This window comes from Rhinolophus sinicus, linkage group LG09 (genome assembly GCF_036562045.2).
Source record: "Rhinolophus sinicus isolate RSC01 linkage group LG09, ASM3656204v1, whole genome shotgun sequence".
NCBI lineage: Eukaryota > Metazoa > Chordata > Mammalia > Chiroptera > Rhinolophidae > Rhinolophus > Rhinolophus sinicus.
The window spans coordinates 19165671-19190283 of record NC_133758.1 but is presented as its reverse complement, the minus strand read 5'-3'; the positions used below and the strand labels follow the sequence as shown (position 1 = coordinate 19190283).

Sequence of the window (24613 nt, the reverse complement as noted above, 5' to 3'; positions counted from 1 at the left end):
GGTCAGCAAAAGGCACTGGATGGAGAGGCCATGATTTCCAGTAATTTACTCATCACAGAGTACAAAAAAATAACCCAAATCCAAAATGAATAACAGAAGTACATTACTATGCACCCCTTAGAAATTAAAACAATTATAAGGAAATTTTATGAACTGCTTCATGTGTTTAAATTAGACAACTTAGATGAAGTAGGAAAATTCCTAGAAAAATACATAATGATGTTAAGAGCTAAAATTCTGAAACTTCTGGAAGAAAACATGAGAATATCTTTGTGACCTTGGGTTAAGCAAAGATTTCTTAGATACGTCACCAAACGTATGGTCTAAAAAAGAAAGAAAAAGAAGATAGACCTCATCAAAATTTAAAACTTTTGCTCTTTAAAAGACACCATTAAGAAAATGAAAAGACAAGCCTCAGACTGGGGAAAAATATTTGCCAGTCATCTAACCGATAAAGAATTTATATCCCGAATATATAAGAACTCTTATAAATCAGTAATCAGAAGACAAACCAACCCAATTAGAAAATGGGGGAAATATTTGAACAGACACTTCACAAAACAAGATCTATAACAAAGGGTTAATACACTCATGAAAAAATGATCAACATCGTTAGTCATTAGAGAAATGCAATTTAAGAAATAAAACATATGTTCCTAGCAGCCATACCTGGAAATAACCCACATGTCCCTCAATTAGTGAATGATTAATAAAATGGGGTATCTTCATAAAATGAAATATTACAACAATAAAGAGGAATGAACTATCAATGCATTCAATATCATACACAGACCTCAAAAACATGCTAAGTGAAAGAAGCCAGACACAAGCAACTACATAGTGTATAATTCCATTAATAGGAAATTTCAAGAAAAGGCAAAAAACTATAAAGGCAGGAAACCTATCAGTGGCTGCGTGGCACCAGGTAAAGGAGCGGGGATTTACTATAAACGTACAAGTGAACTTTTGCAGGATGATACATGTGTTCTAAAACTGGATTGTGACGGTGGTAACACAACTCTCTAAACTTATCAAAAATCACTTACAGTGGGTAAATTTTATGATATGGAAATTATACCTCAATATAGCTGTTAAAAGTGAGTCTAAAAGAATAAATTTAAGTTGTCTAAAAATTTTACATAGAACATAGGCTAGAAATAAAAGTTTTATTTAGAAAAGACTGTCCTGCGGAAAGCTTCTCTGAATGTTTTGTGGGGAATGATGTAATAAATAATGTGAACATGTAGAAGAAAGGTGAGTACATCCCAAAAGGTATTGTAATCAATACAATGAAAAATTGGATTTCAGGATCAAGTGGGGGTAACAGAGGGTTAAACAAAGGCAGCTGGCTTCCATTATTTAGGGTTTCTCGGAGTCTAGATAGTTCTACGTGTCTAATGACTCTCCAAGAAAGGGATCTAGACTGTAGACTTTTCCAAATTTCTCTTTCTTGGAATATCTCCAAAACAGGTATACCACACAACACACTTCCATGTATGAAATACGCTTTGCAGAGCAGAACCCAGGGATAGAATCCCAAGCAGAATACTGACCAGAACTACCCAGTAATTTCCTAATTTCTTTGAACTCATTTGGCTGAGAACACTTCAAAATTAACAGCTTGAGGGGTGTAAACTGTTTCCCAGCACAAATGCAGTTTACTCATCTGTTGCTCAGATCTTAAGTATGGAGATTCTATTTGACTTCCTTTCTACGTCTACATTCAGCACATCCATCCATCAGCAAATCTAGGTGGTTCTACTTTCAAAACAGTGACAGAATCTGACCTCTCCCTCGGTGCCCCTAATACTACTCTGATCCCAGATACCTGTATTAGTTACTTAGCAGGGATCTAACAAAATACCCCAAAACTTAGTGGCTTAAAATCATAATAAATATTTATTATCCCTCTTAGTTTCTGGGGGTCAGGTATTCGAGAACTTCTTAACTGAGCACTCAAGATGTCAGTCAAGGGCTACAGTCATCTTAAGGCTCAACAGGTGTGGGAGCTAAAGGGTCTTCTTCCAAGGTGGCTCACTCACATGGCTAGCAAGGTAGGTCGCCTCTTGATGAGACTTCAGTGCCTTACATGGGCCTCTCCAGAAGGCTTCTTGAGCATCCAATCCTTACAACATGGCAGCTGGCTGGCTTCCCTCAGAGGAAGCAATCCAAGAGACAAAGATGGAAGCTGCAGTGTCTTTTATGACCCAGACTTGGAAGTTATACCCTGTTGCTTCTGCAGTATTCTATTGGTCACATAGGGCAGGCACGATGTAGGATGGAAGGGGACTACACTAGGGCAGAAATACAGAAGGAGAGGGTCATTGGGGTCCATCTTGGAGGCTGGCTGCCACACTACCATCACCCTCACCTGGGTTACTGCGATCACTTCTCAACTGAATCCCTGTTGCTGTCTCCCTGAAGTCTATTCTCTACACACAGCAGCCAGCAACCCTCTTACAGCACGCCATGTTTCTCCTCTGTTCAAAACCCTCTACGTTTCCTATAGCCACGTCAAAGCCAGTCTTTACCATGACTCCAAGGCCTTACATCATCTGGCCCCCACTACTTTCCTGATTAATCTTCTACCTCTCCCTCTTCACTCACGCTCTCCTCACTCACTCTCCTCCAGCACAAGTACTACACCTCAAATGCACAAGCAGACTTTTCCCCTGGTACCACTGCACTGGCTCTTTCCTCTGCCTCGGATGTTTTCCCCCCAGCTAATCACATGGCTGGTTCATTCAAATATCAACTGGTCAAAAAGGTTTTTTCTGACCACTGCATATAAAATAAAATAGGACTCCTGCCATTTCCTGCTTTACAGCTTTTAACATATATCTTCTGGTTTCCTCCACTAGGATGTAAGCTCTGTGAAATCAAGAGGTTTGTTTTGCTTTGAAGTCTCAGGATCCAGAACAGTGTCTGGCACGTGAGAGGCACTCAGTAAATATTTGTTTAATGACTGTATAAGTGGGTTAATTAAAGTGGCCGACAGTTCCAGCTCGCCTGCAAAAATGCCCTGCTAATATTGTGAGTCACGTCTATGAGAGAGAAGAGAAAGGAGGCAAGAGGACACGGGCATATGGGTAGAGAGATACAAGAAAGTGTAGCTATTAATAAAAAGAACAAGAAAGGTAGGCAAGGGGGTAAGTCAGGAAAATAACTGTGTGCTATGAGGTAGATCATTCACATTTGTAAGTCTATGAAATCGATAAAGAGGAATATTTAATTTGATGTATCATTATGCAAATTCAGAGGAGAAAAAAACAGTTTATCCATGGGTTAAAAGGAACATAGAATCAAACATAAATAGTTAAAAGTGTGAAAACACTGAAAAAAATGTGATGTTTACGAAACTATGGTGGCAGCGTATTGGGGCATGCCCTCCTCATGGGATGGATGTTTCGAGGCAGCACTTGATGGGTGGACAGAATCTCCTGGATCTTTTCCTGGCAAATCTTGTTTGCTGCTATCCCTGCTTCCAACTCTCGGCGTTCCTCTTCCTTCTGGGCTTCCCGGGCCTGCTGCTGGTAAGACATTTGCATCTGAAGTTGCTTCCTGTACTCCTGGGCTAACCCAGAGCGTCTAAAGTGTTGGAAATGTCAAAAGATAAAGTTATAAAAGTAAGCATTTGGATTTATTTTGGGCATTACAATTAAAAGGTAATTTGTGATGTCAAATTTAAATACCCATTAAAATCAGGGTGAATGGGGAATAGATGAAAAATTCAATCATGTGTTTATTACACAATAATAATTAAGATAATCTTAGAACAAATGTTGATTTTTAGGGAGGGAATATTTCAAAATATTCACTGCAATGCGGAGAGCGTCCTGGGCCTTTCTCCATCCCCTTTCTCACTCCTCTTCAACATTGGATAAAACTGGGAACAGGCTAGCCTGCCAGTTTTCTAGCCCTTTTTTTGTTTAGGTAGTAAATAATAATAAAGAAAACAAAGTCATACCTTGCAAAATTCTCCTTCTCTTCACGATTAAGCTCTTTCAGACCTTCATTTATGACTTCCTGCTCCATAGCACGTTGTTCCTGTTCTTTTGCTTTTCGTTGCACTAGGGAAGACAGTAATTTTTGCTAAGCGACTTTTTCAGACAAGACTTGCTGACATCTTTCTGGGCATCAATGCCATATTGTTTTTGGAAAGGCAGAGCTTAGAATTACTGGGCTGGATCGCCATTGAGGACAGAATAGGGTTTTACGTCATATGTGCTGTGATCTACATATGTCTCTTAATCATTTTTTTGTGGAGTATCTACAACTAGCTTTTTTCAAACCAGATTATCACTCTTAGAACAGTCCTTACCTTTCTTTTCTTGAAGACAAATAGTTCTGTTGCCATTTTTTACGTTAATGAGATATTTCATGCAAATATTAAAGAAAGCCTTAAAAGGCTTTTATAAATTAAATAAGAAAAACTGAACTATACCAGTAGGAAAAAATGAGGGGGGAAAAAAAACCCACAACAGATTTCACAAAAGAATAAACACAACCGGGCAATATACATCTGAAATGTAGCTATCTTTGGTCCCAAAATCCACTTACAGGAATTTATCTTAAATAATCATACATGAGCCAAAAAAAAATTATTTACAGAGATAATAACCTGCAATGCTAAAGTAGTAGTAAAAAGATTCAAAACAATCTGAAAGTCAATTAGTTATGTTTAGGTAAAATAAATTACGGTCCATTTTTATAATGGATTTTTAAGCAGCATTACAAATCTTATACTTGAAGAAAAATGACCTAGAATAATGTTTATGATAAGTGGAAAATTCAGGATGTTAAACAATATATACAACATGATCCTGACTTGTGAAGAGAAATTATACACATAGAAAAAATACTGGAAGGAAATACGCAAAGTTGTAGCAGCTATTCCTGGGTTAATGGAATTATGGTTGATCTTGTTTCCTTGTTTATAAATGGTCCCAAATATTTAAATTTTGTAGGTTTCCTCTATATATTCTAAAACATTTATCATAAGGGAATACAGAAATCTTTTCAGCTTATTAGTGTTCTTCTCATTTTCCTAAAACTCCATCTAATGCTGACTTAATTTCCAAGTGCTGTTTCAATTCCTGGAGTGGAGAATTAATCAATGGAACCAAGAGGACTTTTGTCTTATGAAGACGACTAATGTGGAGTCTAATGGGACCCTAACAGTAAATCTATCCGTCTACTGCCTCTCTGGTTCACTGGGCTGGACGTGGAATGGCGGAAACCTGGAGGTGGCTGTTCATCCTACAAGTACTTCCCTTTGTAACCAAAACCTGAGGGAATACAATTGTGTGCTGAGACATCAGCAAGACGCAGGGAGAGCTCCAGAAAGAGGATTTATTATGAGTAGGGGAACACAGAGGGCCTCTCAAGGAATGAGACGTTTGAGCTGTCTCGAAGGATGTACAGAATTTCTCAAGGTCAAAAGCATAAAAGGCAGAGGAAACTACCCAAGCAAAAGTATGCACGTAGGGAGGTATGGAGATACCTGCAGAAAGAAAAGAGGAACAGATAAAAAGGGGGTTTGGGGAGGAGAGATGTGTGTCTCTGCCCTACCTTCTCACTGTCCTTTACAATGACTAAGGCACAGAGACCAAAGGACATACTGTTCCTTTAACTTTGAGAAAATCTCCCCCGTGACTGCTCAGAGTCTGCCAGACTATAAAACTCTTTATATGTTTACACTTCACGTATTCAATTAGATAAGTTCTGCAAAGCAGGTATCTTGCCTTCATCCTTTTTACATCCCTCATAGTATTTCATACATAATGCTCACTTAGTAAATATTTTGATTGCTCATTAAATTGAATTAAGTCCCAACTAAGATATAATTCACTTCCTTACACTTTTCTTGAACTTGAAGTTTTCTTGTGCACATGACCTCATCCACAAGTTGTTTCCTTGCCTCCTTTTCAAGTTTCAGCTGCTTGTTTTTCTCAGCCGACTTCTTTTCCTTCTCTTCCTCTAATATTCTGTCCAACTCCTTCTCCTGAGCTTTTTCTTCCTCTCGCCGCTGTGCCAAATATTGACGATATATCTTCTGTTCTCTTACCATATCTACCTATGTAAAATAAAAATTACTTCATGTTGTTAAAACTATTAGGTGTGATAATGAGATTGAGGGTGTTTACAAACAATCTTTCAGAGCTACAATCTCAATGTTTTAGAACTACATACTGAAACATTTATAGATGAAATACTATGTTCAGGGTTTACTTCAGAATATTCAGGTGTGGTGATAGGGAATGGGTAGGGAATGACCATCAGTTGATGGTTGTTGAACCTAGATGAAGGACACATGGGGGTTCATTGTACTATTCTTTGCATCTGTTTAAAATGTTTAAAAGCACATTGTTGAATAAGTTAATACAAACACTTTCCCAAAGTGTTTCTCAAAGCAGTTCCCAAATAATTTGCAATTATACAACTTTATTTTCATTTATTTTAATTTAGGTAGATGGAATCTTAACCTGATAAACAAAATAAGTCCCTACTATTATATCACCATCTCTGACGAGAGGATGAGTCACTGATATTTTATAAAAGCAATTCTCAGTCTTAGCTACACTTCGGAAGCATCTGGGGAACTTTAAAAAGTACTAAGGGCTGAGTCTCACCCCCAGAGATTTCTGTTTAATGGATAGCTTTTAAGTTCCCTGGATAATTTTAATGTGCAGCTAAGGTTGTGAACTGGGCTTTAAAACAAAAATATTTTCAGTTGGCTTCTCCGTCTTTCATGGTATTATGTTTGTGTTGTTCCGTCCAATCTCTAATCCGAACATCATTGATCTGAGGAGGACCAGCAAGGTCTGAGGGTGTAGCTGCACCCTCAGAATGGCTTGAATACATAGTCTCATACTTACTTAGGAATAAATTTAACAAGAGAAGGGCAAAACCTACACTCTGAAAATGAAGAAACATTGTTGAAATAAATTAAAGAAGACCTAAGTAAATGGAAAGACATCCTATGTTCATGGATCAGTAAACAATATTGTTAAAATGGCAACTACCCCCAAATTGGTCTATAGAATTCAAAACAATCTCTATCAAAATCCCAATTGGCTTCTTTGCAGAAATTGATAAACTGATCCCAAATTCATACCGAAATGCAAGGGAGCCAGAATAGTCAAAACAATTTGAAAAAGTAGAACAAAGTTAAAAGATTCACATTTCCTGATTTCAAATTTACTACAAAGCTACAGTGATCAAGACATATAGATATGTGATACTGCATAAGGATGGAAATATAGATGAATAGAACTGGGTCCAAAAATAAACCCTCACATTTACTGTCAACTGATTTTTGACAAGGCTGCCAAGACAATTCAATAGGGGGAAGAAAAGTCTCTTCAACAAAGGGTGCTGGGACAATTGGATATCCACATGCAAAAGAATGAAGTTGGACCTCTACCTCACACCATATACAAACTTTAATTCAAAATGGATCAAAGGCCTAAATGTAAGAGCTAAAACTATAAAACTCTAAGATGAAAACATAGGACCACATTTTCGTGGCCTTGAGGTAGGAAGTATTATTTTAGTTAGATATGACACCAAAGGCAACAAAAGAAAATATAGATAAATTGGGCTTTATCAAAATTTAAAACTTTTGCACTTCAAGAGTCACCATGGGATGAGAAAAAATATTTACAAACCACTTAGGTAAGAGGACTTGTAGAACATATTTAAAAACCTTACATCTCAATAATGAAAAGGCAAATAACTCAATTAAAAATTGGGCAAATGACTTCAATAGACTTTTTCTTGAAGAAGTCTATACAACAGACTTCAAATAGACTTCTTCAAAGAATATATACAACTGGCCAATAAGCATAGGAAAAGAGGTTCAACATCATTAGTCATTAGGGAAGTACAAATCAAAATCACAATGACATACCATTTCAGACACACTAGGATGGTTAAAATAAAAAAGACAGACAATAACAAGTGTTAATTAGCATGTAAAAAATCAGAGGGCCAGCCCAGTGGCTCAGGAGGTGGGAGCGCAGTGCTCCTAAGGCCTAGATCGCTGGTTCGATTTCCACATGGGCCAGGGAGCTGCGCCCTCTACAGCTAAGATTGTGAACAACAGCTCTCCCTGGAGCTGGGCTGCCATGAGCAGCCAGCCAGAGGTTGGTGTGAGCAGCCGCAGGCTGCTGTGTGCTGCCATGAGCGGCCATGAGCTGCTGTGAGCGGTCAACCGATGACCAGAAATCGACTTCCTCAGCGGGGGGGAGCACAAGGCTCATAATACCAGCATGGGCCAGGGAGCTGTGTCCTACACAACTAGACTGAGAAACAACAGCTTGAACAGGGGTGGGGGGAGAGGCAGAAGATGGGGGGGGGGAATCAAAACCCTCAAATACTGATAGTGAGAATGTAAAATGGTGAAGCCACTTTGGAAAACAATTAGCAATTACTCAAAAGCTTAAACATAGAGTTACCCTAGGACTCAATTACCTTAGGTATATGGCCAAGAGAAACAAAAACACATGTCCAAATAAAAATCTACACATGAATGTTATAGTAGCATTATTCAAAGTAGCCAAAAAGTAGAAACAACATAAATGTGCATCAACCAACAAATGGATAAACAAAATGCAGTATTTATATACAATGGAATATTATTCAGCCATAGAAAGGAATGAAGTGCTTATACATGCTATAACATGCATAAGCTTTAAAAACATTATGCTAAGTGAAAGAAGCAAGTCAAAAGGTCACATAATATATGATTTCATGATGCTTTAATAGTGTGAACAATTTATAATAAGGAATATATATTTGGTTTTTGCCCCCATTTCTGGCACCTTAAAAATTTCATAAGCGATTAGAGCAAAAAAGATATCTTATGTTAATAAGGTGACTTTGGGACAGCACCTAAAGTTGGGGGGCTGGTTGCCATGGGAACCAATCGTGTTTAGAGGGTTAGAACTTCAAGTCCTACTCCCTGACCTCCTGAGAGAGAAAAGGGCCTGAAGGCTGAGTCAATCACCAATGGCCAATGATTTAATCAATCATGCCTATGTAATGAAGCCTCCATAAAAGTCCAAAAGGAGAGGGTTCAGAAAGCTTCCAGGTTGGGGAACACTTTCATGTTCCACTCTGCTGGGCCCAAACAACAGGAGGACAGAAGCTGCTTTGTTTAGGACCTCACCCTATGTATCTCTTCATCTGGCTGTTGATTCGTATCCTTTACTATCCTTTGTAATAAACCTGTACCTAGTGAGTAAACAAATTTCCTGAGTTCTGTGAGCTGCTCTAGCAAATTAATCAAACCCAGTGAGGGAGTTGTGGGTACCTCTGATTCATGTTGGTCATAAACCTGAATGTGCCATTGGCATCCTGAGTTGGAGAGGGTTGTTGGAAGCTCCAATTTGCAGCCAGTTGGTCAGAAGGACAGTTAACCTGGGCTTGCAAATTTATATCTGAAGTAGAGTCTAGTCTTGCAGGACCAAGCCCTTTCCCTGTGGAATTTGATGCTATCTCTGGGTAAAGAGGGTCAGAGTTGAGTTGAAGGGTAGGACACTCTGATGGTGTCCCCAGCATTGCTAGACAGTGTGTGGGGGGAACCCCCACCTCTACACACTGAAATTGGGTTAAGAACCCGTAATGCTCCACATCATATGTCATCAGAGAAACACAAACTAAAACAACAGTGAGATACCACTACACGCCTATTAGAATGGCCAAAATCCAGAACACTGACAACTCCAAATGCTGGTCAGGGTGTGGAGCAACAGGAACTTTCTTTGCTGGTGGGAATGCAAGATGGTACGGCCACTTTAGAATACAGTTTGGCAGATTCTTACAAAACTACTCCTATTCTTACCATATGACCCAGAAATCATGCTCCTTGGTATTTACCCAAATTAAAAACTTAGGTCCACACAAAACCCTGCACATGAAAGTGTACAGCGACTTTACTCATAATCACCAAAACGTGGAACAACCAAGGATGTCCTTCAGTAGGTGATGGATAAACAAACTGTGGTCCACCCAGACAATGGCATATTATTCAGTGCTGAAAGGAAATGAGCTATCAAGCCATGAAAAGATGCGGAGGAAACCTAAATGCATAGTACTTAGTGAAACAAACCACTCTGAAAAGGCTATATACTCTATCATTCCAACTATATGACAGTTTGGAAAAGGCAAAACTATGGAGATAGTTTTAGGCCATTGGAGTACTCTGCAGCATCATGTTGTCATGGTGGCCACATGTCATTATACATTTGTCCAAACCCATAGAATGGATAACACCGAGAGTGAACCTTAACGTATGGACTTTGGGTGAGAATGCTGCCAATGCAGGTTAATCAATTATAACAAATGTCCCACTCTGATGAGGGATGTTAATAATGGGAGGGGGCTCTCTGGGGGCAGCAGGTGTATGGGAAACTTCTGTATCTTCTGCTCAATTTAACTGTGAACCTAAAACTGTTGCAAAAAAATTAAGTCTATAAAAAAATCGTACTGTAGGAAAAGCACAACACCCTCAGGAGTGCAACACAAATTTCAAAGGAACAGACAGCTAAATAAATACTAGAAGGTGTTTCTCTACTCTCCTTGCCTGACAAAACTGTACATATCCTTCAAGGTCCAACTCAAATACCACTTTCTCAGTGATGTCTCCCCCAACTTCCAGGCATATTTAATCACCCCACTTCCTGCAGTCCCCTCCTGCTATCGCTGTGCTAACACCATGTGATAGATCAGGAGTTCTCAAAATTCAGTAAGCATCAGAATCACCTGGGGGAGCTCATTAAAACACAGCTTTCTCACCCCAGCCTAGATCTAGATTTGTAAATTCTGATGCTGGAGCTTACGGATTTCCATTTCTACCATCCTCCCAGGGGCTGCTGATGCCGTTTGTTCCTGGACCACACTTAGAGTAGCACTGCTATGGCTCATTCTGCATGTGGCTGGCTCCCGTAAGACTGACAGCTCGACAGGGACTCTCGTCCAGCACATAACAGGCACTGAATAAACGTCTTACTCTCTTTTGCTTCTTTTTATCATCCTCTTCCTGTAAGTCTTGCAGGGCCCTTTGCACGAGCTTCATGTTCAAGTCCTGCTCTTCCCTGTATTCCTGCTGAGCATGTTCCATCTTCTCTTGGAGGGCTTTCTGCAAAGTGGTCCTAATTTCCTGTTTTGTCTTCTGTTTCTTTAAATTCTCCTGCTCGTTCTCAAGTTTCACCTGAACTTTGTCATTTTCCTAAGGTAAAACAACAATGAAGACAATGCATCAGTACAGTTGGACAAAACCAATAAATTAATGCACTTCATTTAAGCGACGGGAATAAAGGGTTTTTTTAGAAATACGCACACCTGGATTTAGCGGGACTGTAAGAAATAAAACTCACCTTTTCATTGCTGAGTCAGCAACAAGGCTTTGTAAAATTGCTCTCTGCGTATGTGTGTGTGATTATAAAGTAATAAATAGTTGTTGAGTTCAAAATGCAGAAAAGTATAAAGAGAAACCACCTTTAAACCTAGTACTCATCACACACCACGGCCCTCAAAATTTCAGTGCACTGGCCTTCTAGATTTTTCTATGCAAAGTTGCACATTTAGATTTGGATACATTACTAAAGAGCAAGAAGAGTCCAAACATGGAAATGTGCACATCAGCTAAATATACAAAACTTAATGTTAAGCATTGGGTTTTTTATAAGTATTCCCCTCTTCCTCACATATTCTTATCTTTCTGATGCTCCAGGCTGGCTTAATTGCCTGGCCAATCAAGCAGTTTTAACCAGAGCACCAATGCTGCTGGGCATTCTGGGTTTGGTAGAAAATCTGGGTACGGTACAACTAAGGCATTCGTCCTCCTGCTAGAGGCAGCAGAACTCTCCTGAAGAGAGAGGTACTTACCTAGCTGGGACAGGAGATGACGTAGTAATAGTGAAGATCAAATACAAATCCCAATTTAACTTGATTTAACCAAGACTCACAACAGCCACGATTACTGGTTTGTGACAGGGGAGTTATGTACTAGACTTTTCCATTAAGGCCATGAGCAGTACATCCACACTGAACTGGGAGGGTCAAATGAGATAACGTACGTGAAAATACTCAGCAGGATCTGAGGAAAAGCAAGGGGTATGGAACATGAAAGCCAGTGGAATAGCAGGCCATACTTTTTTAAAAGTAAAGTTAAGCACACCAGGAGGAAGCAATCAACCAAATCCAGACCACGAGACAGGTAGAGATGGGATGGGGGAAAACTTCAAGACGAAGAGCCCTAAAGTAGTTTACCATGTTTTTGTTTCACCAGGGTAGTTCTAATTTAACACCTGTTGTCCCGATGCAATGAATTTATTGCACCCCTTTCTATTTCAAATGTGCTGTGGTTTGAATAATAAACAGCCACTCTTAACAACCGTGTACAGATCCTGATTTAAATATCAAATAATTTAGACAATGATGGAAACTTGATGCTGATTTTAGATAAAAATGATTATTAATATTTTTAGGTCTGATATTGGCACTCTGTAAGAAAGTGTCCTTAATTATGTTGTTGCCGAGATGCACAGTTGAGATGTATTTAAAAAGGAAATGAGCTGTCTGGGATTTATTAAAACATTAAAACAGAGGGTATGGGAAGGACAGAGGAAACCAATATAGCAAAATAGAACGGCCACTGAAGCTGGGAGATGGGTACATGGAGGTTCATTGTACTCTCCACTTCAGTGCTTTTAAAAATGTTCATAAAACATTTAAAAATGTGGAATTTATATAACATTCTCAAAACCACAAAATAATAGTGACAAAGAACATACCAGTGGCTGCCAGGGGTTAGGGTTGAGGGAGGTTATAACATAAAGCAGTAGCTGGAAGGAGTTTCTCTGGGTGATGGAACAGTTCTGTATCCTGATTTTGGTGGTAGTTACATACATCCATTCATGTGATAAAATTTCATAGAATTATACCTCTTCCCCCAAAGAATGCATGTCAAAACTGGTGAAATCCAAAGAAGGTTTTAATTTAGTTAAATAAGGAATAACTGTAGCTGAAACTATTACAGCAATGTTAATACACACACACACCAGGGGCGCCAAACAAATGTATACACATGATTTGTATTCATCTTTTGTTATTGGTATATGTTAAGTATTACAGTTTTAATAGAGATTTTTATTTTCTTAAAATGTGTATACATTTTTTTGGCACCCTCTGTATGTGTATATGTGCGTGTGTGTGTATATATGAATGTTAGGTTATTAAGGTCACACAGGAACACTCTATTTATTTTTTGCAACTTCTTGTGAGTCTAAAATTATTTCCAAAAAACTTTTCAAAACAAAAAAAGTTTTTAAAGACATGTAGAAAAAAGAATAAAAAACAAAATAGAATTTTTTTTGAAAAGAACAATAACAAAAATAAATGTAGAAATAGATAGCTAGCTGTGGTATAATGGAAAATAAATATTTGGTCTTTGTCCCGCTTCCTGGCACAGAGCTCCTAAAACCTTTGGAATCTCCAAAGTGATAAGACTAACTTTTGTAATCTGAGATGAATGGTGGCTGGAGCTTCAGGATAGGGACTGTTAACTAGACAGACCAAACCATGTGATTAGAGGTTTGGGACTTTCAGCTCCACCCCTCGATTCCCAGGAGAGGAGTTGGAGATGGAGTTTGGTCACCAGTAGCCAAGGATGTCACCAATCATGCATACATAATGAAGCCTCCACAAAAACCCCAAATGATGGGGCTCGGGGGGCTTCTGAGCAGGTGAACACATCGAGGTGGTGGGAACATGGTGTGTCCAGAGAGGGCACGGAAGCTCTGTGTGCCACCCCCACACACACCTTGCCCTATGCATCTCTTCTATTTGGCTCTTCCTGAGTTAGATCCTTCACAATAAATCAGTAATGGTAAATGAAGCCTTTTCCTGAGTTCTGTGAGTTGTTTTAGTGAATTATTGAACCGAGGGGCAGTCACTTTGTAACCAGAAGTGTAGGTAACCTGGGGACCCACTACTTGTGCCGGGTGTCTGAAGTGGGGGCAGTCTCATGGGACTGAGCTCTTAAACCTGTGCAGTCTAACGATATCTCTGGGCATTTAGTGTCAGAATTGAATCAAGCTGTAAGACACTAGTTGACATCCACACAAAATCAGAGAATTGTATGGTGTGAGAAAAAAACCCACACATTTTGATGGCAGAATGTTGTGAGTAAAAATGCCTCACTAGGTACTTTACACCAGAGGATGGGTAAATATCAGGCAGTTTGGGGCCCACCATTTTGATTTTCTTTGAGAAGTGAAAATAGTTAGATATCTTCCACTAAACTCTTCAAAAGGAAACAGTTTCAAACCCGGAGAAGGCTTCCAGGACTGTAAAATACCTTACCTTTGACAATTCTTATAGTTCTAAATTTTACACTGGAGATTTCCCAGGAAAACAATACCTTTTCCCTAAATTTAGTGGTAATAAAGTACCAGTTGCTGCAAGCTGTACAGACATATAAAATTGCTACTTGTTCGAGTGCTTTCACATATTTCCAGTGACAGCTCTACTTTCTATACAGTAGGGGCAGTGATCGTGTGGGAAAAAAATTATCTATGCTGATGGCTAGAGGGTCACAGTAGCTATGGTATCGCACTTTGCATAGGGTTTAGAAACTGTCCATTTCCCTATCAATGTTGCCAAATTGTCACTAGACCTCAGTAGCACAGCCAATGATTATCCCATTTCATCTTTACAACAAAGACATTTTGCCTCATATTTCATATGAAGAACTGAGTCACAGTAGTGAAGTAACTTGCCCTAGTCAATGGGATGGCACTATTAGCTGGACCTTGAAATCCAAGGCTCTGCCCATGGTGCCCTGTGAACGAGCCCAGACCATTAGGCAAACTGTACAGTAACAAGCCTGCAAACTGCATACTCGTCCCACTAGGCCGATCAGCCTAAGACAAGCATTTTGAAAAGCCCACCACAAGGCGCGCCTCTTCTTCCTTCAGCTGCTGGGCTGCCCGCCTTTGTGCCTGGATGTCGGTGATCTGGGCGTTCAGCCCCAGGCGCGTGTTCTCCACTAGCTCCTTCTGTCTCCTCGCCTCTTCGGCTTCTCGCTTTTCCTTGGCTAATCGATCTGCCTCCCAAAGCTTTGAGAACATCTGCTCTTCCACTAGTCTTTCCCTTTTCAGCTCCTCATTAAATGCAATCTGTGTTTTCCGCTCCTCGGACACCTGCTTCTGGCGGATACAAAACAATTCACCACGGAGCTCCTCACAGCGTTCCCTGAAAGGACAATTTTAAAAAGGCAAAACCAAGCCTTTCGTGAGACACTGCTCTATTTAGGTATATATCTGTAGTCAGTATGTGTAGTCAGACCCTGAAGTGAGGAAAATTCAAGATCTGGACACACACCATCCGAGCAGAGGAAATATGTGAGGGGGCAGCGGGGAGGCAGGCACTGTGACGTCACAGACAAAATACAGGCACTGGAGTCAGACAGAGCAGGCTTTGAATCCGAGTTTTAACATTTCCTATGTGACCTTGGATCAAAAACTTAACCTCTCTGAGCTTGTTTCTTTGTCTGTTTCAAGGTTCTAGTAAGGATCAGAGCTAATGGATATAAATATCTGGTAGATAATAGGAGATCAATTAGTGGTAACTGATTATTACTGTAGAAGAGATAGAAGCGAGACGAGTCCCTGCAATATTACAAGTGGATTAAAGCTTTGGTAGGAAGAGACCCCACATGGACAGCCAAAGAAAGATCCAAGGGTATAGAGTCAGCACATCATGGTGAAGCTTCCCCACTGCAACTGGACTCACTCTCGGTAGAGCACATGTCCGCTGAAAGGGTTTCCGCCAGACTTGAGAAAACAGCCCCACTGTTGCCTTTTGACATTCATGCTTATGTCCCCATTCCATAAGAAATCCTCTCTCAATAAGTGTTTAGACCATATCCTTTCTTTCAGTCTTAGTAATTCAAATTTCTTCAAAAGTTCTTCATCGATTCCTTTTTTTGTTTGTTTTTCATCGAGCCCCTTTTCAATTTAAGGGTTGTGAAATTCAACAATGTCTGCACTTTAGAATTACTTAGGGGTGATTTCGTACTCCCTGATGAGACACGTAAAAAGTTAACAGGAGCGGGCTTGTGAGCTGACAGGATGGGACAGGCAAAGAGTTAACAGGAGCGAACTTGTAAGCTGGCAGGAGCGAGCTTAAACAGTAACTGCTTGGCTCTGACTCCCCTGACCAGCACTGCACCTGCAGGCTGACAGCCCCTTACATCCATCATAGGTGGGAAGAGAACGGTTCCCAATCGCAACAGCAACCCCCTGCAAGCTAATATCCATCATAGATGGGAACAGGGCAGTTCCCAGGAGAAGACAATTGTAACAACAGACCCCTGCAAGCTGACAAGCACCCTACATCCTGCTTAGAAAAATATAAAACCCGAGCACTCCTTCTCATCAAGGCAGCTGTACCTATCGGGCTCTGTCCTGGCAAAACTTCCCTTTGCCAGCACTCTTTCTCTCTGCCTGACTTTCAATAAAGCTCTTTCGCTCTCCCACTTTGTAGAGTCTCGTGAATTCTTTTCGCATTCTGCGAATGCCCAGGGGTTAATTCTACGCCAATACACTCCCCACTTCTTCCCTTCCCACCTCCCAGACCAGACTAGTTAAATCAGAATATCTGGGGGTAGGACCCAAGAATCTGTATTCTTTTTTAGAGTGTCTCAGGAGGCTCTGGCAAGCAGCCACGTGTAAGAACCTCTGATTGAAGGCAACGTTAATAAACATCAAGTCTTCCTGGTTCTAAATCAAATTCCGTACCAAGAAGCTGAAGTTTGAGAATGGGCTCAATAAAGAACTTCTGATGAAATTTTAGTTACTAAGATTGAAAGAAAGGATGAGGTCTAAACACTTATTGAGAAAGTGGTCAATACCTTCCAAATTGACATTTATAAATACTGTTGAGTATTGTTCACCATTTGGCAAGGATTAATCTCATTTTCCTAACTAAACTGGAATCACTTTGAGTGATGGCACTCAGGAATATATTTTAGAAATATGTGCCCCATACTACCTACCCAATGTCCAATAAATAATTGTTGTTTTATTTGTTATATAGCCATGCTTATTAGCAACATAAATGATAACCAGCAGTTATTCATATTCTGCGGATGGCTCAAAAAGACAACAGAAACTGAAATTGCTAGGTTATCAACAAACAAAACAAAACACTTTAACATTGAAAAATAAATTCATCTGTCTGAAATTCATCAGTGAAATTCTGTAAGAATAGACCATGATAATTTATTAAAGTCCTTCCCAATCCTATGATTCATACTCTAGGAAAGTTATTCAAATAATGAAAATGTAAAGCCTAAGAATAACAAGTATGGCTTATGACATTTTTGCCTTTAAAAAAAACAACAACCTCTTTTTTCCTAATTACAAAACTAATACATGTTCATTGCAGAAAAACTTGAAAATATAGAAAAATATGAAGACACTAAAAATACTTACTCACACTACCACGAGATAGTTAGTCTATTAGCACGTTAGTGTAGTTTTTCCCAGTCTTGTGTGTGTGCGCATTTTTACTAGAATTGGGGTTATTCCGCATGACTATATATCTATATCAATATCTCCTTGTATCTTAATTTTTCTACCTAACATTATATTGGGAATGTTTCCTCATGAAATACTCTTTAAAATAATTCTTACCTTCAAAACTTTATTATACTTTACGAAGCTGTGTAATATAGGTGGGAGCCTATAAATATATGATAGTTCATTTAAACATTTCCCTATTTGATGAACATATGTGTTTATTTCTGACTTTTATTATAATGCCACAATGAATCTACTTAAATGTAGTTCTTTCTGCTTATCTCTGATGATTCCCTTCCTAATATAAAATCAGAGTACAAAAACATTGTTAAGGCAGTTTGTGATGCACGCTGCCAAGACAGCCTGTCAACACTATAGGAAGGTGCCCATATCACGTATTTCTTTAGATCAGTAGGTCTTCAAACTATTTTGATTATGTATCCATTCCAGTAAAAAAAATTCTAAGTATGTACAAATATGACTATTGTTTACACATTATTCAGTTATTACCATAACATAAATTATTAAATATACGCAAAAATAAAAATTAAAGAGATGAGATAAAAAATGAACATCAATTATTTTCCCCTATAAAGCTCTCTCACTGTCCCACTTTGTAAAGTCTCGTGAATTCTTTTCACATTCTGAGAACGCCCAGGGGTTAATTCTACGCCAATACACTCCCCACTTCTTCCCTCCCCTCCTCCCAGACCAGACTAGTTAAATCAGAATATCTGGGGGTAGGACCCAAGAATCTGCATTTTTTTAAGAGTGTCTCAGGAGGCTCTGGCAAGCAGCCATGTGTAAGAACCTCTGATTGAAGGCAACGTTCATAAACATCAAGTCTTCCTGGTTCTAAATCAAATTCAGTACCAAGAAGCTGAAGTTTGCGAATGGGCTCAATAAAGAACTTTTGATGAAAGTTCCTATATCCTAATGATTTACCTACTCACTTGACCTTAGGAACCTTTCATTTAAGGATGCTCACTTTTATCTATAGATTGATAGAACAGCTATCTATTTTAATGATAATAATCATTGATAAGAGAAAACCTTTTTGTTTGTGAGTGCTTTACATGGTACTTTCGCACATAAAATCTTATTTCATCCTCACAAATATAACTTAGATGTAATAGCAAATATCTGCAATTTGTATGCACAACTCCCTGCAATAGCTTCCTTCTCCTTTGGGCCTCTACTATGAGCAGTTAGGGCAGTCTATATGATTAATAGCAACTTCACGGCAGACAGAGACAGAAGATGGCAAAAACTTTGTCTCTGAACCATGTTTTGATCCCCCCGTGACTGGTTTTGCAGCTTTCTCACACTTGTTGACCTTTGGATTTCTCACCTATTCAAATTTCATGTGCTGTGAAAAATGAACTCTTGTGTTTCTTCTGTATTCTACCAGACTTTAACTCAAAGTTTACATTTTACTTCATCTTGGGCCATTCTGTTACTGAATCTAGAGTAACATGACGCACAACCTACCCCACTCATACTTGGGGTGACCTGATAGGGTAAGTGACATTTGTTTTTTGTTTCGCCAATCAATAAAAGTACCATCCTTCTCAATGCTTCAAAAAAAAAAAAAAAAAAAAAAAATTAAAGAGAAAAGAACACTTCCAAACTAATTTTACAAGGCCAGTGTTACAAGGCCAGACATGAACACAAGACATGAAAATTACAGGCCAATGCAGAACAGAAATGCAAAAAATCCTCAATCAAATACTAGCAAGCTGAATTTAGCAGCACATTAAAAGGGTCATAAACCATGAGTGAGTGGGATTTATCCCTGGAATACAAGGATGGTTCAACATATGCAAGTCAATAAATGTGATACACCACATTAACAGAAGGAAAAATAAAAATTATATGATCATCTCAATAGATGTAGAAAAAGCATTTGATAAATTTATGATAAAAACTTTCAACAAATTAGGTATATAAGGAATGTAGTTCGACACAATGAAGTCCATATATGACAAGCCCACAGCTAACATCATGCTTGACAGTGTAAAATTGAAGGCTTTTTCTTCTAAAATCAGAACAAGACAAGGGTGCCTACTCTTTCCACTTTTTTCAACATAGTACTAGAAGTCCTAGACAGATAAATTAGGTAAGAAAAATAAATAAAAGGCATCCAAAATGGAAAGGAAGAAGGAAAATTGTATGTTTGGGGATTACAGGATCGTATATATATAAAACCCAAAGACTCCAAAAAAAAACACAAAAAACTGTTAGAAGTAATCAGTAATTCAGTTAAATTGCAGGATACAAAATCAATATACAGAAACCAGTTGCATTTCTATAAACTAAAAACAAACTATCTGAAAGAGAAATTTAAAAAACAATCCCATTTGCAATAGCATCAAAAACAATAAAATACTTAGGAATAAATTTAACTGGAGGTTAAAGATCTGTACGCTGAAAACTGTAAGACACTGAGGAAAGAAATTGAAGAAACAAATAAATGGAAATATATCCTTTGTGCTTGCATTGGAAAAATTAAATTTGCTAAAATGTCCATACTATACAAGTGATCTACAGATTCAATGCAATCTTTATTGAAATTTCAATGACATTTTTCACAGAAATAGAAAAACAATCCTAAAATTTAGATGAACCACAAAAGACCCTAAATACCCAAAACAATCTTGAGAAAGAAGAACAAAGGTGGAGGAATCACAAATTTGATTTCAAACTACATTACAAAGCTATAGTAATCAAAACAGCGTGGTACTGGCATAAAAACAGACCACTGGAACAGAATAGAGGGCCCACAAATAAACCCATGCATATGTGGTCAAATAATCTTTTACAAAGTGGACAAAAACACAAAATGGGGAAAGGATTGTCTCTTCAATAAATATTCTTGGGAAAACTGGTATTCACATACACACACACAAAAAATGAAACTGGACCCCTATACACACAGTTTATAAAAATTAACTCAAATTGGATCAAAGAATTAAACATAAGACTTGAAACTGTAAAACACATAGAAAACAGGGGGGAAAAACTCGACATTCGTCTTGACAATGATTTTTTGGATGACACCCAAAGCACAAACAACAAAAGCAAAAACAAGTGGGACTACAAGCTAAAAAGCTTCTGCTCAGCATAAAAAACCATCAACAAAATAAAAACCTGGGGTAGCCGGATGGCTCAGTTGGTTAGAGCACGAGATCTGAACAACAGGGTTGCCGGTTCGATTCCCACATGGGCCAGTGAGCTGTGCCCTCTACAACTAGATTGAAGACAACGAGCTGCCACTGAGCTGCCGGAGGGGCAGCTGGATGGCTGAGTAAGTTGGAGCGTGAGCTCTCAACACCAAGGTTGTGGGTTCAATTCCCACATGAGATGGTGGGCTGTGCCCCCTGCAACTAAGATTGAAAACAGCGACTGGACTTGGGAGATGAGCTGCGCCCTCCACAACTAGATTGAAGGACAACGGCTTGGAGCTGATGGGCCCTGGAGAAACACACTGTTCCCAAATATTCCCCAATAAAAATTTTTTTTAAAAAATGAAAAGGCAACCTAAGGAATGGAAGAAAATATTTACAAACCATCAATCAGATAAGGGGTTAATAGCTAAAACATATAAGAAACTCATTCAACTCAATAGCAAAAGAACAAATAATCCAATTAAAAAGTGAGCAAAGGTCTTCAATAGACATTTTTCCAAGAAGACATACAAAGGGCCAGCAAGTACATGAAAAGATGCTCAACATCACTAATCACAAGGGAAATGTAAATCAAAACCACAATGAGATATCACTTCATACCTGTCAGGATGGCTATTATCAAAAAGACGACAAATGTTGGCAATGGAGGAAAGGAAAATCTGTACACTGTTGGTGGGAATGTAATTTGGTACAGCCGTTATGAAAAACAGTATGGAGGTTCTTCAAAAAATTAAAAATAATGTTCCCATATGATCCAACAATTTCACTTCTGGGTATATAGCCAAAGCAAAAAAAATTAGTATGTTGCTATCTGCAGTCCCGTGTTCACTGCAGTATTATTCACAATAGCCAAAATTTGGAACTAACCTATGTGTTCACTGATGTATGAATGGATAAATAAAATTGTTTTACATATATATAATCAAATATTATTCAGCATAGCATAAAAAGAAGGAAATCTTGCCATTTGAGACCACATGAATGAACGTGGAGGGCATTATACTAAGCGAAATAAGCCAGACAGAGAAAGACAAATACAGTATGATTTCACTTACTAAAATCTAAAAAAAAAATTAAATAAAAAAGTCGAACATAGAGAAACAAAGTGTAGAATGCTGGTTCCCAGGGTATAGGGGATGAGGGAAATGGGGAGATGTTGATCAAAGAATACAAACTTTTACTTATAAGATGTATGAGGAAGTTCTGGGGATCGAATATAGTATGGTGACCACAAGCAATAATACTGTACTATATACTTGAAATTTGTTAAAAGAGTAAATCTGAAGTGTTCTTACCACAAAACAAAAAACCCCCAGTGCCTACATTTTACAATAATGTCAATTAGCATTCCTAACATTTTTAATACACCAACTTCAGTTTCTGTGTGTGTGTTTTTCTGAATTCATTACCTGAATTGCTGGTCTAGCTTTTCAGCCACAAAAGCCTTTCTTTCTTCTTCTTTCTTCTCTTTTAATAATCTGGTTTTATCTTTCATTCTATTTTTTTTCTCTTCAACTGTTTCTTCTTTCAATTGCATTTCCGTAAAATACTCATTTTCTTCTGATGCCAAAAGTTCACGTAGCCTGAAACAAAATGGAAAAAAAAAACAAAAAACTGTAATGCCACATGCACCATTTTACTAATTGATTTTTATTTTGTTAAATTTGATTTCAGAAGTATGCTTAGTCATAAATGTTGTAAGAAGGAAGAGATCATTGCAGTCTTCCATAAAATAAAACGACTTGCCATGTAAAGCAATAAAAAGACTGACCTGTGCCATAGTTTATTTGATCACATACAGATGAGATGTGTAAATGTATATCTTCAACAAAAGAAGAAAAATGAGCAGATTTTAATTAAAGAAACAAAATATGAAACAATTATTCTTTTGCTATCATAATACAGGTTTATCACAAGTAAAATATAAATAAGCAACAGCTATTGATTTGGTAGGAATATGAATATCTCAGCCACGATTCTTACTCTTAAAATTCACTTGATTTTTGATTGGTCAGTCTCAAGTTTTAGAGACTATTTCACAGTCTGGGCATCAGGTCTGTGAGCCTTACTTATTGCGTCTTTCTTCAGTGTTGATGATAAACCCTTGCATGGCATCCTTGACTCTTGCTTTCACAAGACTATCCATAAACTTGCGGTCATTGTGCTGTTGCCACTCAACTTTCAAGCGCTCCCGCTCCATTGACTTAATGGAATCCAAAACAGCATGATGTTTCTGATAGTTGCGTCGGATTCTTTCCAGATGTTTCTCAGTCCCATGGCCTTGAGGAGGCTTGGCTCTCTGAAAACAAATTACAGCTATCACTTATGATAGAGCTGAAATCAATAGCATATTTTCAATTAATCATGACCTCCACCAATACTCATACTAAATAAAACCTGGTATATGGCACTACCACATCCTGCTACACCTGCAAACAGCTTAAGTGGCTACGGTGTAACCTGTTTGATTCTTTGAGCCTATACCTAAGATGGCATTAAATTAGTCTCAAATATTTCTCAAGTGCTGTTGGAGCAAATGTTCATAGAATTCTAAAGTAAAAAATTTGAATGGTACTCTAAAGATGATCTAGTCACACAAGAGACATTAAGTGATTTGCCCAAGCTGCTTCAAATAGTTAGGGCAGACCTGAATAGAACACGAATTAGAAGTCTTCTAATTCCTAACCTTTATCTTGCCAGCCAGTATCCCATGGTTTCTCAGGGGTAAGCAACAGTTACCACCATAAATATTTTCAGTTAAGAGACGCTGCTATCTAAGTACAGTTGACCCTTGAACAACATGGAGGGTTAGGAACACCAACCCCTATGCAGTCAAAAGTCCACGTATAGTTTTGACTCCCCCCCAAATTAAGCTATTCTTCAGTATCTGCAGATGATTGGTTCCAGGACCTGCCCCCCCAGATACCAAAATCTGCAGATGCTCATCTGTATAAAACGGTGTAGGTCCATGCATACAGTTGGCCCTCTGCAACGCTGGACTCCCGCCTATAAAACCAGTACAGGCATTTATTGAAAAAATCCATGTATCAGTGGACCCAGGCAATTCCAACCCGTGTTGCTCAAGGGTCAACTGTATATAGGATATACATAAAAAGAGTTGTGAGAAGAACAGAAGAAAGAGAGGGAGAGAGGAGGCATAGAAGGAGAAAATATGGGGACAAAAATAAGAACTAGAGGTAGAACTTTATTTCTATTTCTATTGTGCCCAGAAGTTGAATGCAAGTATTGTGATCCTGACATTCTGGATAACTTGAAATTCTGTAAATATGTTCGTTTTATATGAACATCTACTAAGAAGTTGGAAATGCATACACCATTTTGAATGCATATTGGTATTTAATAAAATCACATGGACTATATCTTTTTCATTTCTGTATTACAAGCATAACGCTTACCACTATCAGAGTCTCGATTGGCGGGGAGAGGAGGCAAAATGGAGGGAAGGGGAAGGAAAGGAAAGAAGAATGAAAAAGTGTTTCTGGGTGGGCTTGCTGCAATTTCTGCTCCTCCTAGGGCCACCATGGAATCCATGGTCTTCAGCTTTGTATTTCCAGCCAGTTTTATCAAGTCACCTTTCGGTGAGTAGTGAGAGTCTGGGGTTCTGATTCATAGGAACAAAACTCAACTCATATGGCAGAGACAATCTGATCATTTACACTTAACATCACTGTCAGGGTTACCAGAACACTAGGGTTGGGTCTTGGCAAAGGAGTCACCAGGGGAAAGAAAACCGACATTTAAAGATAGCTTAATAAAAAGACCCAGGGTTCAGGCTACACATGTAACTACCTAGATTTAGTAGAACAAGATAAG

At 38.6% G+C, this 24613-nt stretch overlaps 1 protein-coding gene across 1 annotated transcript in view; it reads right to left on the bottom strand.

The window, feature by feature from the left end:
- Nucleotides 1–357: 357 nt before the first annotated feature.
- CFAP53 (cilia and flagella associated protein 53) overlaps nucleotides 358–24613 on the bottom strand; it is a 26773-nt gene continuing 2517 nt past the window's right edge. Inside the window, exons 2-8 of the mRNA XM_019721721.2 lie at nucleotides 22849–23078; nucleotides 22189–22362; nucleotides 14958–15261; nucleotides 11015–11233; nucleotides 5860–6076; nucleotides 3968–4070; nucleotides 358–3588 (exon numbers count right to left, since the gene is read on the bottom strand). Coding sequence (XP_019577280.2) covers nucleotides 3360–3588; nucleotides 3968–4070; nucleotides 5860–6076; nucleotides 11015–11233; nucleotides 14958–15261; nucleotides 22189–22362; nucleotides 22849–23078 — 1476 coding nt within the window. The 3' untranslated portion in view covers nucleotides 358–3359. The remainder of the gene's footprint in view (nucleotides 3589–3967; nucleotides 4071–5859; nucleotides 6077–11014; nucleotides 11234–14957; nucleotides 15262–22188; nucleotides 22363–22848; nucleotides 23079–24613) is intronic.